This window comes from Somniosus microcephalus, chromosome 11 (genome assembly GCF_052327205.1).
Source record: "Somniosus microcephalus isolate GS21.2 chromosome 11, FLI_Smic_1.0, whole genome shotgun sequence".
NCBI classification, from domain to species: domain Eukaryota; kingdom Metazoa; phylum Chordata; class Chondrichthyes; order Squaliformes; family Somniosidae; genus Somniosus; species Somniosus microcephalus.
In genome coordinates this window covers 118,345,114-118,361,671 of record NC_140997.1, presented here as the reverse complement: position 1 = coordinate 118,361,671, position 16,558 = coordinate 118,345,114, and the positions used below count along the sequence as shown (strand labels likewise).

The window sequence follows — 16,558 nt, the reverse complement described above, 5'->3', positions numbered from 1 at the left end:
AGGTGTGATTTTTGGTAGGTAGAGATTGTTAGTGGATGAGTGCTGGAAGTGTGGTGCTTTGGGCAGTGTGTGAAGATTGTGGTAGAGATGGTGGCAAGTATCATGTGTAGAAGCAGTCACTCACCCTGACCACCCAAGTGAGGCCGTTAAATTTCTTCTTGCACTGTGTGTGGGTCCTGGGGACCACAGAACTGCCCGAGATGTGCTGCGCTACCACCCTCCACATGGTGCGGAAGACTTGCGGCCAGGGCCTCCTGCCACTTGCTGGGTAGAGCACCGCCCTCCATCTCTCCACAGCGAGGACCAACGTCTCCAATGCTTGATCGCAGAATCTGTGGGCTCTTTCCCTGGGGCACAGATCTGGCATGAGTACAGTTGCTTCAGTCCTCCAGCTGCTTCTCCTTGTCCTGCTGCTGCCTTGCTGCGGCAGCTGCACAGCCAGCATCAGTGAACCTCCCCTTTAAGAACTGGAAAAAGCCTGCGGCAATCATGACTTGCGATTAGACTGCACCTGATATTGGTCCACCCTATGAGTGTAACACCAAAGAGTTTGGGCTTCAAGACTTGAATTAGGATTCCAATAATTTCTTTGAGCAGCAAGCATGAATTTTGCGTGCAGTCTAAAGCATTAGCGCCTGGCGCTAATTTTCCAACTTTTCTAATTATACCGCCCATTCCTCGGCCATAATGAATTTCTAGGCCACAATCTTGACAATCACCATACTCAGTCTTCTCATAGTTCAGTCATTGATGAAATGAAGTCAGCTTTTATGTCAGAGATATTTGTAATTCTGTCACCAATTGTCAGTGAGTTTCCAGTCTCACCATTTTCGATTGAGAGGGATGCAAATGTGTCACTTATCTCCAGGGCCTCCTCCTCTGCATCTGTTGGCTGGACAATTTGTGCTGGGCCACCTTCGGTCCTCTCCTTTTCCCTTGCATTTTGTGCTCTGTTCTCTGATAAGGGGCAAAAAAACAGACCTGTGAGTGAGTGAAGGTCAGGTATTCACCCGATGGATGTTGTGCCATTGGTGAGACTGACTATGAGACAGATGCATCACATTGCATAAGGATTGGGGTGAGTGGCAGCAGTGGATGGATGAATGGGGAGGTGATGAAGTGCATAGAAAGTGACGGCTGGATGCTGCTGAAAGTTGAGTTTGTGTGAGGAGCGATATGATGGAGAACACTTAGCAAGACAGAGTGAAAGGGGTGGGCTTAAAGCACAGGATGTGTTGAATCAGCAAATGTACTCACTTTTCCTGACCTGGTTAAGTCATTAAACGACTTCCATACTGCATCCAAGACAGGAGCACAATGCACCTGCTGCTCAGCTCCTCAGCTACCTCCAACCATGCCTTCTGGGTAAGAGCAGCAGCTTTCTCCCTTTGCTGGGGAAAATGATCTCCCTCCTGCTCCTGACTGCACCCAGCAGTATGTCAAGGGAAGCATCACTAAATCTGTGTGCTGACCTTCTTCGTCCTGAATCCTTATTAAATACCTCTCACCGTCTCCTTCCAGAACCTCCTAGCTCCTCCAAATTCTATTTTTGCATTGGCCCTTTAAATGGTCGATTTGAGATCGCATCATGTAGGTGCGCGTCGCACCCACTACGCAAAACCCAGAAGGAAAAATGGAATTCGGCAAACAACTTGAAATTGGAGCTTCCAACCCATTAAGTTTTCTTCTGGTTTTCACGCACCCAATTCCCTGCCCTCCCCCCCAAAGCTTGGACGCCACCTTTCCCTTAATATCAGGGCCCATAGAGCTACTGAATTTGCAAACTGCCCACCCACTTGAGTCAGTGCGTTTGGGAGGGGTTGAGGAGAAAGGAGGAGAAAAGATGACTTCAGTGACATCTCTCACCCAATCATTGTTGGGACAATGAGCATTGATGGCCAATCATTATTAGGACGGTGAGCATTGATAGCCAATCATTGTTAGGATGGTGAGCATTGCTAGCCAATCATTGTTAGGATGGTGAGCATTGCTAGCCAATCATTGTTGGGATGGTGAGCATTGCGAGCCAATCATTGTTAGGATGGTGAGTATTGCTAGCCAATCATTGTTGGACACCATTCACACTTGTGATTGCTGTGATTATCTCTCTGCCGAGGTGTGATAAAGGGCAGTTAGAAAGATTACCTGTAATCATCTGGCAGTACTCTCTGACTATATATGCTGTGCTTATATGCAACTCTTCACTTCACCTGACGAAGGAGCAGCACTCTGAAAGCTTGTGATTTCAAATAAAGCTGTTGGTCTATAACCTGGTGTTGGACTTCTTACATTCAGTCATTGTTAGGACGGTGAGCGTTGATAGACAATCATTGTTAGGACGGTCAGCATTGCTAGCCAATCATTGTTAGGACAGTGAGCATTACTAGCCAATCATTGTAAGGATGGTGAGCATTGATAACCAATCACAGTTAGGACAGTGAGCATTCAGACAATCATAGGTATGATGGTGAACATTGATAGCTAATCAGTGTTTAGATCATCATTTATAGTGAATCATTGTTAGTGAATATCAGACACAAAGACTGATTGCCTTCTATATATGTCTCCTCCAGACCACCTCCATTCGAGCAAACTGCAATAAGATGATAATGATGTTCACGGATGGAGGAGAGGATCGAGCCCAGGATGTCTTTGAGAGACACAATTGGCCCAATAAGACGGTGAGTGGATGTGCATCATTAGCAACTTTATTTCCCTGTCTCATCAAACTTCCAAAATGAGCCCAGTGTGGGTGAGCTAGAAAACAGCACCCTGAGCACAGTATGGGTGAGATAGGGACCAGCAGCCTGACCCAGTGTGGGTGAGATAGGGAACAACAAACTGAGCCCAGCGTGGGTGAGATAGGGAACAGCACCCTGAACCCAGTGTGGGTGAGATAGGGAACAGCACCCTGAGCCCAGTGTGGGTGAGATAGGGAACAGCACCCTGACCCAGTGTGGGTGAGATAGGGAACAGCACCCTGAGCCCAGTGTGGGTGAGATAGGGAACAGCACCCTGAACCCAGTGTGGGTGAGATAGGGAACAGCACCCTGAGCACAGTATGGGTGAGATAGGGAACAGCACCCTGAACCAGTGTGGGTAAGATAGGGAACAACACACTGACCCAGTGCGGGTGAGATAGGGAACAGCACCCTGACCCAGTGTGGGTGAGATAGGGAACAACAAACTGAGCCCAGCGTGGGTGAGATAGGGAACAGCACCCTGAACCAGTGTGGGTAAGATAGGGAACAACACACTGACCCAGTGCGGGTGAGATAGGGAACAGCACCCTGACCCAGTGTGGGTGAGATAGGGAACAGCACCCTGAACCAGTGTGGGTAAGATAGGGAACAACACACTGACCCAGTGCGGGTGAGATAGGGAACAGCACCCTGACCCAGTGTGGGTGAGAAAGGGAACAGCACCCTGACCCAGTGTGGGTGAGATAGGGAACAGAACCTTGACCCAGTGTGGGTGAGAAAGGGAACAGCACCCTGACCCAGTGTGGGTGATATAGGGAACAGCACCCTGACCCATTGTGGGTGAGATAGGGAACATCATCCTGACCCAGTGTGGGTAAGATAGGGAACAGAACCTTGACCCAGTGTGGGTGAGATAGGGAACAGAACCTTGACCCAGTGTGGGTGAGATAGGGAACAGCATCCTGACCCATTGTGGGTGAGATAGGGAACATCATCCTGACCCAGTGTGGGTAAGATAGGGAACAGCACCCCGACCCAATGTGGGTGAGATAGGGAACAGCACCCTGACCCAGTCTGGGTGAGAAAGGGAAAAGCACCCTGACCCAGTGTGGGTGAGAAAGGGAAAAGCACCATGACCCAGTGTGGGTGAGATAGGTAACAGCACCCTGACCCAGTGTGGGTGAGATAGGGAACAGCACCCTGACCCAGTGTGGGTGAGAAAGGGAACAGCACCCTGACCCAGTGTGGGTGAGTTAGGTAACAGCACCCTGACCCAGTGTGGGTGAGATAGGAAACAGCACCCTGACCCAGTGTGGGTGAGATAGGTAACAGCACCCTGACCCAGTGTGGGTGATATAGGGAACAGCACCCTGACCCAGTGTGGGTGAGATACGGAACAGCACCCTGACCCAGTGTGCTTGAGATAGGGAACAGCACCCTGACCCAGTGTGGGTGAGAAACGGAACAGCACCCTGACCCAGTGTGGGTGATATAGGGAACAGACTCCTGTGCCAGTATGGGTGAGATAGGTAACAGCACCCTGAGCCCAGTGTGGGTGATATAGGGAACAGCATCCTGACCCAGTGTGGGTGAGATAGGTAACAGCACCCTGAGCCCAGTGTGGGTGAGATAGGGAACAGCACCCTGACCCAGTGTGGGTGAGATAGGGAACAGCACCCTGAACCAGTGTGGGTGAGATAGGGAACAGCACCCTGAACCAGTGTGGTTGAGATAGGGAACAGCACCCTGAACCAGTGTGGGTGATATAGGGAAAAGCATCCTGACCCAGTGTGGGTGAGATAGGGAAAAGCGTCCTGACCCAGTGTGGGTGAGATAGGGAACAGCACCCTGACCCAGTGTGGGTGAGATAGGGAACAGCACCCTGTCCCAGTGTGGGTGAGATAGGGAACAGCACCCTGACCCAATGTGGGTGAGATAGAGAACAGCACCCTGAGCCAGTGTGGGTGAAATAGGGAACAGCACCCTGACCCAGTGTGGGTGAGATAGAGAACAGCACCCTGAGCCAGTGTGGGTGAGTTAGGGAACAGCACCCTGACAAATGTGGGTGAGATAGGGAACAGCACCCTGCCCCAGTGTGGGTGAGATAGGGAACAGCACCCTGAGCCAAGTGTGGGTGAGATAGGGAACAGCAATCCGACCGAAGTGTGGGTGAGATAGGGAACACCATCCTGAGCCAGTGTGGGTGAGATAGGTAACAGCACCCGGACCCAGTGTGGGTGATATAGGGAACAGCAATCCGACCGAAGTGTGGGTGAGATAGGGAACAGCACCCAGACCCAGTGTGGGTGAGATAGGGAACAGCACCCTGACCCAGTGTGGGTGATATAGGGAATAGCAATCCGACCGAAGTGTGGGTGAGATAGGGAACAGCACCCTGACCCAGTGTTGGTGATATAGGGAACAGCAATCCGACCGAAGTGTGGGTGAGATAGGGGACAGCATCCTGACCCAGTGTGGGTGAGATAGGGAACAGCATCCTGACCCAATGTGGGTGAGATAGGGAACAGCACCCTGACCCAGTGTGGGTGAGATAGGGAACAGCATCCTGACCCAATGTGGGTGAGATAGGGAACAGCACCCTGACCCAGTGTGGGTGAGATAGGGAACAGCAAGCTGACACATTGTGGGTGATATAGGGAACAGCACCCAGACCCAGTGTGGGTGATATAGGGAACAGCACCCTGACCCAGTGTGGGTGAGATAGGGAACAGCACCCTGAGCCAGTGTGGGTGATATAGGGAACAGCACCCTGACCCAGTGTTGCTGATATAGGGAACAGCAATCTGACCCAGTGTGGGTGATATAGGGAACAGCACCCAGACCCAGTGTGGGTGATATAGGGAATAGCACCCTGACCCAGTGTGGGTGAGATCGGGAACAGCTCACTGACCGAGTGTGGGTGATACAGGGAACAGCACCTTGACCCAGTGTGTGTGATATAGGGAACAGTACCCCGACCCAGTGTGTGTGATATAGGGAACAGCACCCTGACCCAGTCTGGGTGAGATAGGGAACAGCACCCTGACCCAGTGCGGGTGAGATAGGGAACCGCACACTGACCCAGTGTGGGTGAGATAGGGAACAGCACCCTGACCCAGTGTGGGTGAGATAGGGAACAGCTCACTGACCGAGTGTGGGTGATACAGGGAACAGCACCTTGACCCAGTGTGTGTGATATAGGGAACAGTACCCCGACCCAGTGTGTGTGATATAGGGAACAGCACCCTGACCCAGTCTGGGTGAGATAGGGAACAGCACCCTGACCCAGTGTGGGTGAGATAGGGAACCGCACACTGAACCAGTGTGGGTAAGATAGGGAACAACACACTGACCCAGTGCGGGTGAGATAGGGAACAGCACCCTGACCCAGTGTGGGTGAGATAGGGAACAACAAACTGAGCCCAGCGTGGGTGAGATAGGGAACAGCACCCTGAACCAGTGTGGGTAAGATAGGGAACAACACACTGACCCAGTGCGGGTGAGATAGGGAACAGCACCCTGACCCAGTGTGGGTGAGATAGGGAACAGCACCCTGAACCAGTGTGGGTAAGATAGGGAACAACACACTGACCCAGTGCGGGTGAGATAGGGAACAGCACCCTGACCCAGTGTGGGTGAGAAAGGGAACAGCACCCTGACCCAGTGTGGGTGAGATAGGGAACAGAACCTTGACCCAGTGTGGGTGAGAAAGGGAACAGCACCCTGACCCAGTGTGGGTGATATAGGGAACAGCACCCTGACCCATTGTGGGTGAGATAGGGAACATCATCCTGACCCAGTGTGGGTAAGATAGGGAACAGAACCTTGACCCAGTGTGGGTGAGATAGGGAACAGAACCTTGACCCAGTGTGGGTGAGATAGGGAACAGCATCCTGACCCATTGTGGGTGAGATAGGGAACATCATCCTGACCCAGTGTGGGTAAGATAGGGAACAGCACCCCGACCCAATGTGGGTGAGATAGGGAACAGCACCCTGACCCAGTCTGGGTGAGAAAGGGAAAAGCACCCTGACCCAGTGTGGGTGAGAAAGGGAAAAGCACCATGACCCAGTGTGGGTGAGATAGGTAACAGCACCCTGACCCAGTGTGGGTGAGATAGGGAACAGCACCCTGACCCAGTGTGGGTGAGAAAGGGAACAGCACCCTGACCCAGTGTGGGTGAGTTAGGTAACAGCACCCTGACCCAGTGTGGGTGAGATAGGGAACAGCACCCTGACCCAGTGTGGGTGAGATAGGTAACAGCACCCTGACCCAGTGTGGGTGATATAGGGAACAGCACCCTGACCCAGTGTGGGTGAGATACGGAACAGCACCCTGACCCAGTGTGCTTGAGATAGGGAACAGCACCCTGACCCAGTGTGGGTGAGAAACGGAACAGCACCCTGACCCAGTGTGGGTGATATAGGGAACAGACTCCTGTGCCAGTATGGGTGAGATAGGTAACAGCACCCTGAGCCCAGTGTGGGTGATATAGGGAACAGCATCCTGACCCAGTGTGGGTGAGATAGGTAACAGCACCCTGAGCCCAGTGTGGGTGAGATAGGGAACAGCACCCTGACCCAGTGTGGGTGAGATAGGGAACAGCACCCTGAACCAGTGTGGGTGAGATAGGGAACAGCACCCTGAACCAGTGTGGTTGAGATAGGGAACAGCACCCTGAACCAGTGTGGGTGATATAGGGAAAAGCATCCTGACCCAGTGTGGGTGAGATAGGGAAAAGCGTCCTGACCCAGTGTGGGTGAGATAGGGAACAGCACCCTGACCCAGTGTGGGTGAGATAGGGAACAGCACCCTGTCCCAGTGTGGGTGAGATAGGGAACAGCACCCTGACCCAATGTGGGTGAGATAGAGAACAGCACCCTGAGCCAGTGTGGGTGAGTTAGGGAACAGCACCCTGACAAATGTGGGTGAGATAGGGAACAGCACCCTGCCCCAGTGTGGGTGAGATAGGGAACAGCACCCTGAGCCAAGTGTGGGTGAGATAGGGAACAGCAATCCGACCGAAGTGTGGGTGAGATAGGGAACACCATCCTGAGCCAGTGTGGGTGAGATAGGTAACAGCACCCGGACCCAGTGTGGGTGATATAGGGAACAGCAATCCGACCGAAGTGTGGGTGAGATAGGGAACAGCACCCAGACCCAGTGTGGGTGAGATAGGGAACAGCACCCTGACCCAGTGTGGGTGATATAGGGAATAGCAATCCGACCGAAGTGTGGGTGAGATAGGGAACAGCACCCTGACCCAGTGTTGGTGATATAGGGAACAGCAATCCGACCGAAGTGTGGGTGAGATAGGGGACAGCATCCTGACCCAGTGTGGGTGAGATAGGGAACAGCATCCTGACCCAATGTGGGTGAGATAGGGAACAGCACCCTGACCCAGTGTGGGTGAGATAGGGAACAGCATCCTGACCCAATGTGGGTGAGATAGGGAACAGCACCCTGACCCAGTGTGGGTGAGATAGGGAACAGCAAGCTGACACATTGTGGGTGATATAGGGAACAGCACCCAGACCCAGTGTGGGTGATATAGGGAACAGCACCCTGACCCAGTGTGGGTGAGATAGGGAACAGCACCCTGAGCCAGTGTGGGTGATATAGGGAACAGCACCCTGACCCAGTGTTGCTGATATAGGGAACAGCAATCTGACCCAGTGTGGGTGATATAGGGAACAGCACCCAGACCCAGTGTGGGTGATATAGGGAATAGCACCCTGACCCAGTGTGGGTGAGATCGGGAACAGCTCACTGACCGAGTGTGGGTGATACAGGGAACAGCACCTTGACCCAGTGTGTGTGATATAGGGAACAGTACCCCGACCCAGTGTGTGTGATATAGGGAACAGCACCCTGACCCAGTCTGGGTGAGATAGGGAACAGCACCCTGACCCAGTGCGGGTGAGATAGGGAACCGCACACTGACCCAGTGTGGGTGAGATAGGGAACAGCACCCTGACCCAGTGTGGGTGAGATAGGGAACAGCTCACTGACCGAGTGTGGGTGATACAGGGAACAGCACCTTGACCCAGTGTGTGTGATATAGGGAACAGTACCCCGACCCAGTGTGTGTGATATAGGGAACAGCACCCTGACCCAGTCTGGGTGAGATAGGGAACAGCACCCTGACCCAGTGTGGGTGAGATAGGGAACCGCACACTGACCCAGTGTGGGTGAGATAGGGAACTGCACCCTGACCCAGTGTGGCTGATGTAGGGAACAGCACCCTGACCCAGTGTGGGTGAGATAGGGAACAGCACCCTGACCCAGTGCGCTTGAGATAGGGAACAGCACCCTGACCCAGTGTGGGTTATATATGGAACAGCACCCTGAACCAGTGTGGGTGATACAGGAAACAGCACCCAGACCCAGTGTGGGTGATATAGGGAACAGGACCCTGACCATTTGTGGGTGAGATAGGGAACAGCACCCTTATCCAGTGTGGGTGAGATAGGGAACAACACACAGACCCAGTGTGGGTGAAATAGGGAACAACATTCAGACCCAGTGTGGGTGAGATTGGGAACAGCACCCTGACCCGGTGTGGGTGATATAGGGAACAGCAATCCGACCGAAGTGTGGGTGAGATAGGGGACATCAGCCTGACACAGTGTGGGTGAGATAGGGAACAGCATCCTGACCCAGTGTGGGTGAGATAGGGAACAGCATCCTGACCCAGTGTGGGTGAGATAGGGAACAGGACCCTGACCCAGTGTGGGTGAGATAGGGAACAGCATTCAGACCCAGTGTGGGTGATAAAGGGAACAGCACCCAGACCCAGTGTGGGTGATATAGGGAACAGCACCCTGACCCAGTGTGGGTGAGATAGGGAACAGCACCCTGAGCCAGTGTGGGTGATATCGGGAACAGCACCCTGACCCAGTGTGGCTGATATAGGGAACAGCAATCTGACCCAGTGTGGGTGATATAGGGAACAGCACCCAGAACCAGTGTGGGTGATATAGGGAACAGCAACCTGACCCAGTGTGGGTGATATAGGGAACAGCACCCTGACCCAGTGTGGGTGAGATAGGGAACAGCTCACTGACCGAGTGTGGGTGATACAGGGAACAGCACCTTGACCCAGTGTGTGTGATATAGGGAACAGTACCCTGACCCAGTGTGTGTGATATAGGGAACAGCACCCTGACCCAGTGTGGGTGAGATAGGGAACAGCACCCTGACCCAGTGTGGGTGATATAGGGCACAGCACCCTGACCCAGTGTGGGTGAGATAGGGAACAGCACCCTGAGCCCATTGTGGGTGAGATAGGGAACAGCACCCTGACCCAGTCTGGGTGAGATAGGGAACAGCACCCTGACCCAGTGTGGGTGATATAGGGCACAGCACCCTGACCCAGTGTGGGTGAGATAGGGAACAGCACCCTGAGCCCATTGTGGGTGAGATAGGGAACAGCACCCTGACCCAGTGTGGGTTATATATGGAACAGCAGCCTGAACCAGTGTGGGTGATATAGGGAACAGCACCCTGACCCAATGTGGGTGACATAGTGAACAGACTCCTGAGCCAGTGTGGGTGAGATAGGTAACAGCACCCTGAGCCCAGTGTGGGTGAGATAGGGAACTGCACCCTGAAACAGTGTTGCTGATATAGGGAACAGCAATCTGACCCAGTGTGGGTGATATAGAGAGCAGCAACCTGACCCAGTGCGGGTGATATAGGGAACAGCACCCTGACCCAGTGTGGGTGAGATAGGGAACAGCACCCTGACCCAGTGTGGGTGATATAGGGAACAGCACCCAGACCCAGTCTGGGTGAGATAGGGAACAGCACCCTGACCCAGTGTGGGTGATATAGGGAACAGCACCCTGACCCAGTCTGGGTGAGATAGGGAACAGCACCCTGACCCAGTGTGGGTGATATAGGGAACAGCACCCAGACCCAGTCTGGGTGAGATAGGGAACAGCACCCTGACCCAGTGTGGATGATATAGGGAACAGCACCCTGACCCAGTGTGGGTGATATAGGGAACAGGAATCCTACCGAAGTGTGGGTGAGATAGGGGACATCAGCCTGACACAGTGTGGGTGAGATAGGGAACAGCATCCTGACCCAGTGTGGGTGATATAGGGAACAGGACCCTGACCCAGTGTGGGTGAGATAGGGAACAGCATCCTGACCCAGTGTGGGTGAGATAGGGAACAGCACCCTGAGCCCAGTGTGGTGATATAGGGAACAGCACCCTGACCCAGTGTGTTTGATATAGGGAACAGCACCCTGAGCCAGTGTGAGTGAGATAGGTAACAGCACCCTGACCCAGTGTGGGTGATATAGGGAACAGCACCCTGACCCAGTGTGCTTGAGATAGGGAACAGCACCCTGACCCAGTGTGTTTGATATAGGGAACAGCACCCTGAGCCAGTGTGAGTGAGATAGGTAACAGCACCCTGACCCAGTGTGGGTGATATAGGGAACAGCACCCTGACCCAGTGTGGCTAATATAGGGAACACCACCCTGAGCCAGTGTGGGTGAGATAGGGAAAAGCACCCTGACCCAGTGTGGGTGAGATAGGGAACAGCACCCTGACCCAGTGTCCTTGAGATAGGGAACAGCACCCTGACCCAGTGTGGCTAATATAGGGAACACCACCCTGAGCCAGTGTGGGTGAGATAGGTAACAGCACCCGGACCCAGTGTGGGTGATATAGGGAACAGCAATCCGACCGAAGTGTGGGTGAGATGGGGAACAGCATTCAGACCCAGTGTGGGTGATATTGGGAACAGCACCCTGACCCAGTGTGGGTGATATAGGGAACAGCAATCCGACCGAAGTTTGGTTGAGATAGGGGACAGCAGCCTGACACAGTGTGGGTGAGATAGGGAACAACATCCTGACCCAGTGTGGGTGAGATAGGGAACAGCATCCTGACCCAACGTGGGTGAGATAGGGAACAGCACCCTGACCCAATGTGGGTGAGATAGGGAACCGCATCCTGACCCAGTGTGGGTGAGATAGGGAACAGCAATCTGACCCAGTGTGGGTGATATAGGGAACAGCACCCAGACCCAGTGTGGGTGATATAGGGAACAGCAACCTGACCCAGTGCGGGTGATATAGGGAACAGTACCCTGACCCAGTCTGGGTGAGATAGGGAACAGTACCCTGACCCAGTGTGTGTGATATAGGGAACAGCACCCTGACCCAGTCTGGGTGAGATAGGGAACAGCACCCTGACCCAGTGTGGGTGATATAGGGAACAGCACCCTGACCCAGTGTGGGTGATGTAGGGAACAGCACCCTGAGCCAATTGTGGGTGAGATAGGGAACAGCAACCTGACCCAGTGTGGCTGGTATAGGGAACAGCACCCTGACCCAGTGTGGGTGAGATAGGGAACAGCACCCTGACCCAGTGCGCTTGAGATAGGGAACAGCACCCTGACCCAGTGTGGGTTATATATGGAACAGCACTCTGAACCAGTGTGGGTGATATAGGGAACAGCACCCTGACCCAGTGTGGGTGATATAGGGAACAGGACCCTGACCATTTGTGGGTGAGATAGGGAACAGCATCCTGACCCAGTGTGGGTGAGATAGGGAACAGCTCACTGACCGAGTGTGGGTGATACAGGGAACAGCACCTTGACCCAGTGTGTGTGATATAGGGAACAGCACCCTGACCCAGTGTGGGTGAGATAGGGAACAGCACCCTGACCCAGTGTGGGTGAGATAGGGAACAGCACCCTGACCCAGTGTGGGTGAGATAGGGAACAGCACCCTGACCCAGTGTGGGTGAGATAGGGAACAGCACCCTGACCCAGTGTGGGTGATATAAGGAACAGCACCCTGACCCAGTGTGGGTGAGATAGGGAACAGCACCCTGAGCCCCTTGTGGGTGAGAAAGGGAACAGCAACCTGACCCAGTGTGGCTGATATAGGGAACAGCACCCCGACCCAGTGTGGGTGAGATAGGGAACAGCACCCTGACCCAGTGTGCTTGAGATAGGGAACAGCACCCTGACCCATTGTGGGTTATATATGGAGCAGCACCCTGAACCAGTGTGGGTGATAGAGGGAACAGGACCCTGACCATGTGTGGGTGAGATAGGGAAAAGCATCCTGACCCAGTGTAGGTGAGATAGGGAACAGATCCCTGAGCCAGTGTGGGTAAGATAGGTAACAGCACCCTGAGCCCAGTGTGGGTGATATAGGGAACAGCAACCTGACCCAGTGTGGGTGAGATAGGGAACAGCATCCGGACCCAGTGTGTGTGAGATAGGGAACAGACTCCTGAGCCAGTGTGGGTGAGATAGGGAACAGCAACCTGACCCATTGTGGGTGAGATAGGGAACAGCAATCCGACCGAAGTGTGGGTGAGATAGGGAACAGCATCCTGACGCAGTGTGGGTGAGATAGGGAACAGCATCCTGACCCAGTGTGGGTGAGATAGGGAACAGCACTCCTACCAAAGTGTGGCTGAACAAGGGAACAGCACCCTGAGCCAAGTGTTGTGATATTGGGAACAGCACCCTGACCAAGTGTGCTTGAGATAGGGAACAGCAACCTGACGCAGTGTGCTTGAGATAGGGAACAGCACCCTGAGCCAGTGTTGGTGAGATAGGTAACAGCACCCTGACCCAGTGTGGGTGATATAAGGAACAGCAATCCGACCGAAGTGTGGGTGAGACAGGGAACAGCATTCAGACCCAGTGTGGGTGAGATAGGGAACAGCACCCTGACCCAGTGTGGGTGATATAGGGAACAGCACCCTGACCCAGTGTGGGTGATATAGGGAACAGCAATCCGACCGAAGTTTGGGTGAGGCACCCTGACCCAGTGTGGGTGAGATAGGGAACAGCATCCTGACCCAGTGTGGGTGAGATAGGGAACAGCATCCTGACCCAGTGTGGGTGAGATAGGGAGCAGCACCCTGACCCAGTGTGGGTGAGATAGGGAACAGCATCCTGACCCAGTGTGGGTGAGATAGGGAACAGCTCCCTGATCCAGTGTGGGTGATATAGGGAACAGCACCCTGAACCAGTGTGGGTGATATAGGGAACAGCACCCTGACCCAGTGTGGGTGATATAGGGAACAGCAACATGACCCAGTGTGGGTGATATAGGGAAAAGCACCCAGACCCAGTGTGGGTGATATAGGAAACAGCACCCTGACCCAGTGTGGGTGATATAGGGAACAGCAACCTGACACAGTGTGGGTGAGATAGGGAACAGCACCCTGACCAATGTGGGTGAGTTAGGGAACAGCTCCCTTTCCCAGTGTGGGTGATATAGGGAACAGCACCCTGACCCAGTGTGGGTGAGATACGGAACAGCACCCTGAGCCAGTGTGGGTGATATAGGGAACAGCACCCTGACCCAGTGTGGGTGAGAGATGGAACAGCACCCTGACCCAGTGTGCTTGAGATAGGGAACAGCACCCTGACCCAGTGTGGGTGATATACGGAACAGCACCCTGACCCAGTGTGGGTGATATAGGGAACAGGACCCCGACCCTGTGTGGGTGATATAGGGAACAGACTCCTGTGCCAGTATGGGTGAGATAGGTAACAGCACCCTGAGCCCAGTGTGGGTGATATCAGGAACAGCAGCCTGACCCAGTGTGGGTGAGATAGGGAACAGCACCCTGAACCAGTGTGGGTGAGATAGGGAACAGCACCCTGAACCAGTGTGGTTGAGATAGGGAACAGCACCCTGAACCAGTGTGGGTGATATAGGGAACAGCACCCTGACCCAGTGTGGGTGAGATAGGGAACAGCACCCTGAACCAGTGTGGGTGAGATAGGGAAAAGCATCCTGACCCAGTGTGGGTGAGATAGGGAAAAGCATCCTGACCCAGTGTGGGTGAGATAGGGAACAGCACCCTGACCCAGTGTGGGTGAGATAGGGAACAGCACCCTGACCCAGTGTGGGTGAGATAGGGAACAGCACCCTGTCCCAGTGTGGGTGAGATAGGGAACAGCACCCTGACCCAATGTGGGTGAGATAGAGAACAGCACCCTGAGCCAGTGTGGGTGAGATAGGGAACAGCACCCTGACCCAGTGTGCGTGAGATAGAGAACAGCACCCTGACAAATGTGGGTGAGATAGGGAACAGCACCCTGCCCCAGTGTGGGTGAGATAGGGAACAGCACCCTGAGCCAAGTGTGGGTGAGATAGGGAACAGCAATCCGACCGAAGTGTGGGTGAGATAGGGAACACCATCCTGAGCCAGTGTGGGTGAGATAGGGAACAGCACCCTGACCCAGTGTGGGTGAGATAGAGAACAGCACCCTGACAAATGTGGGTGAGATAGGTAACAGCACCCGGACCCAGTGTGGGTGATATAGGGAACAGCACCCTGACCCAGTGTGGGTGATATAGGGAATAGCAATCCGACCGAAGTGTGGGTGAGATAGGGAACAGCACCCAGACCCAGTGTGGGTGAGATAGGGAACAGCACCCTGACCCAGTGTGGGTGATATAGGGAACAGCAACCTGACACAGTGTGGGTGAGATAGGGAACAGCACCCTGACCAATGTGGGTGAGTTAGGGAACAGCTCCCTTTCCCAGTGTGGGTGATATAGGGAACAGCACCCTGACCCAGTGTGGGTGAGATACGGAACAGCACCCTGAGCCAGTGTGGGTGATATAGGGAACAGCACCCTGACCCAGTGTGGGTGAGAGATGGAACAGCACCCTGACCCAGTGTGCTTGAGATAGGGAACAGCACCCTGACCCAGTGTGGGTGATATACGGAACAGCACCCTGACCCAGTGTGGGTGATATAGGGAACAGGACCCCGACCCTGTGTGGGTGATATAGGGAACAGACTCCTGTGCCAGTATGGGTGAGATAGGTAACAGCACCCTGAGCCCAGTGTGGGTGATATCAGGAACAGCAGCCTGACCCAGTGTGGGTGAGATAGGGAACAGCACCCTGAACCAGTGTGGGTGAGATAGGGAACAGCACCCTGAACCAGTGTGGTTGAGATAGGGAACAGCACCCTGAACCAGTGTGGGTGATATAGGGAACAGCACCCTGACCCAGTGTGGGTGAGATAGGGAACAGCACCCTGAACCAGTGTGGGTGAGATAGGGAAAAGCATCCTGACCCAGTGTGGGTGAGATAGGGAAAAGCATCCTGACCCAGTGTGGGTGAGATAGGGAACAGCACCCTGACCCAGTGTGGGTGAGATAGGGAACAGCACCCTGACCCAGTGTGGGTGAGATAGGGAACAGCACCCTGTCCCAGTGTGGGTGAGATAGGGAACAGCAACCTGACCCAATGTGGGTGAGATAGAGAACAGCACCCTGAGCCAGTGTGGGTGAGATAGGGAACAGCACCCTGACCCAGTGTGCGTGAGATAGAGAACAGCACCCTGACAAATGTGGGTGAGATAGGGAACAGCACCCTGCCCCAGTGTGGGTGAGATAGGGAACAGCACCCTGAGCCAAGTGTGGGTGAGATAGGGAACAGCAATCCGACCGAAGTGTGGGTGAGATAGGGAACACCATCCTGAGCCAGTGTGGGTGAGATAGGGAACAGCACCCTGACCCAGTTAGGGTGAGATAGAGAACAGCACCCTGACAAATGTGGGTGAGATAGGTAACAGCACCCGGACCCAGTGTGGGTGATATAGGGAACAGCACCCTGACCCAGTGTGGGTGATATAGGGAATAGCAATCCGACCGAAGTGTGGGTGAGATAGGGAACAGCACCCAGACCCAGTGTGGGTGAGATAGGGAACAGCACCCTGACCCAGTGTTGGTGATATAGGGAACAGCAATCCGACCGAAGTGTGGGTGAGATAGGGGACAGCATCCTGACCCAGTGTGGGTCAGATAGGGAACAGCATCCTGACCCAATGTGGGTGAGATA

At 54.0% G+C, this 16,558-nt stretch overlaps 1 protein-coding gene across 1 annotated transcript in view; it reads left to right on the top strand.

Annotated features, from left to right (window-relative positions):
• Positions 1-16,558, top strand: part of LOC147110843 (voltage-dependent calcium channel subunit alpha-2/delta-2-like) — a 2,842,873-nt gene that overhangs the window by 1,425,288 nt on the left and 1,401,027 nt on the right. Inside the window, exon 12 of the mRNA XM_085999971.1 lies at positions 2,574-2,681. Coding sequence (XP_085856097.1) covers positions 2,574-2,681 — 108 coding nt within the window. The remainder of the gene's footprint in view (positions 1-2,573; positions 2,682-16,558) is intronic.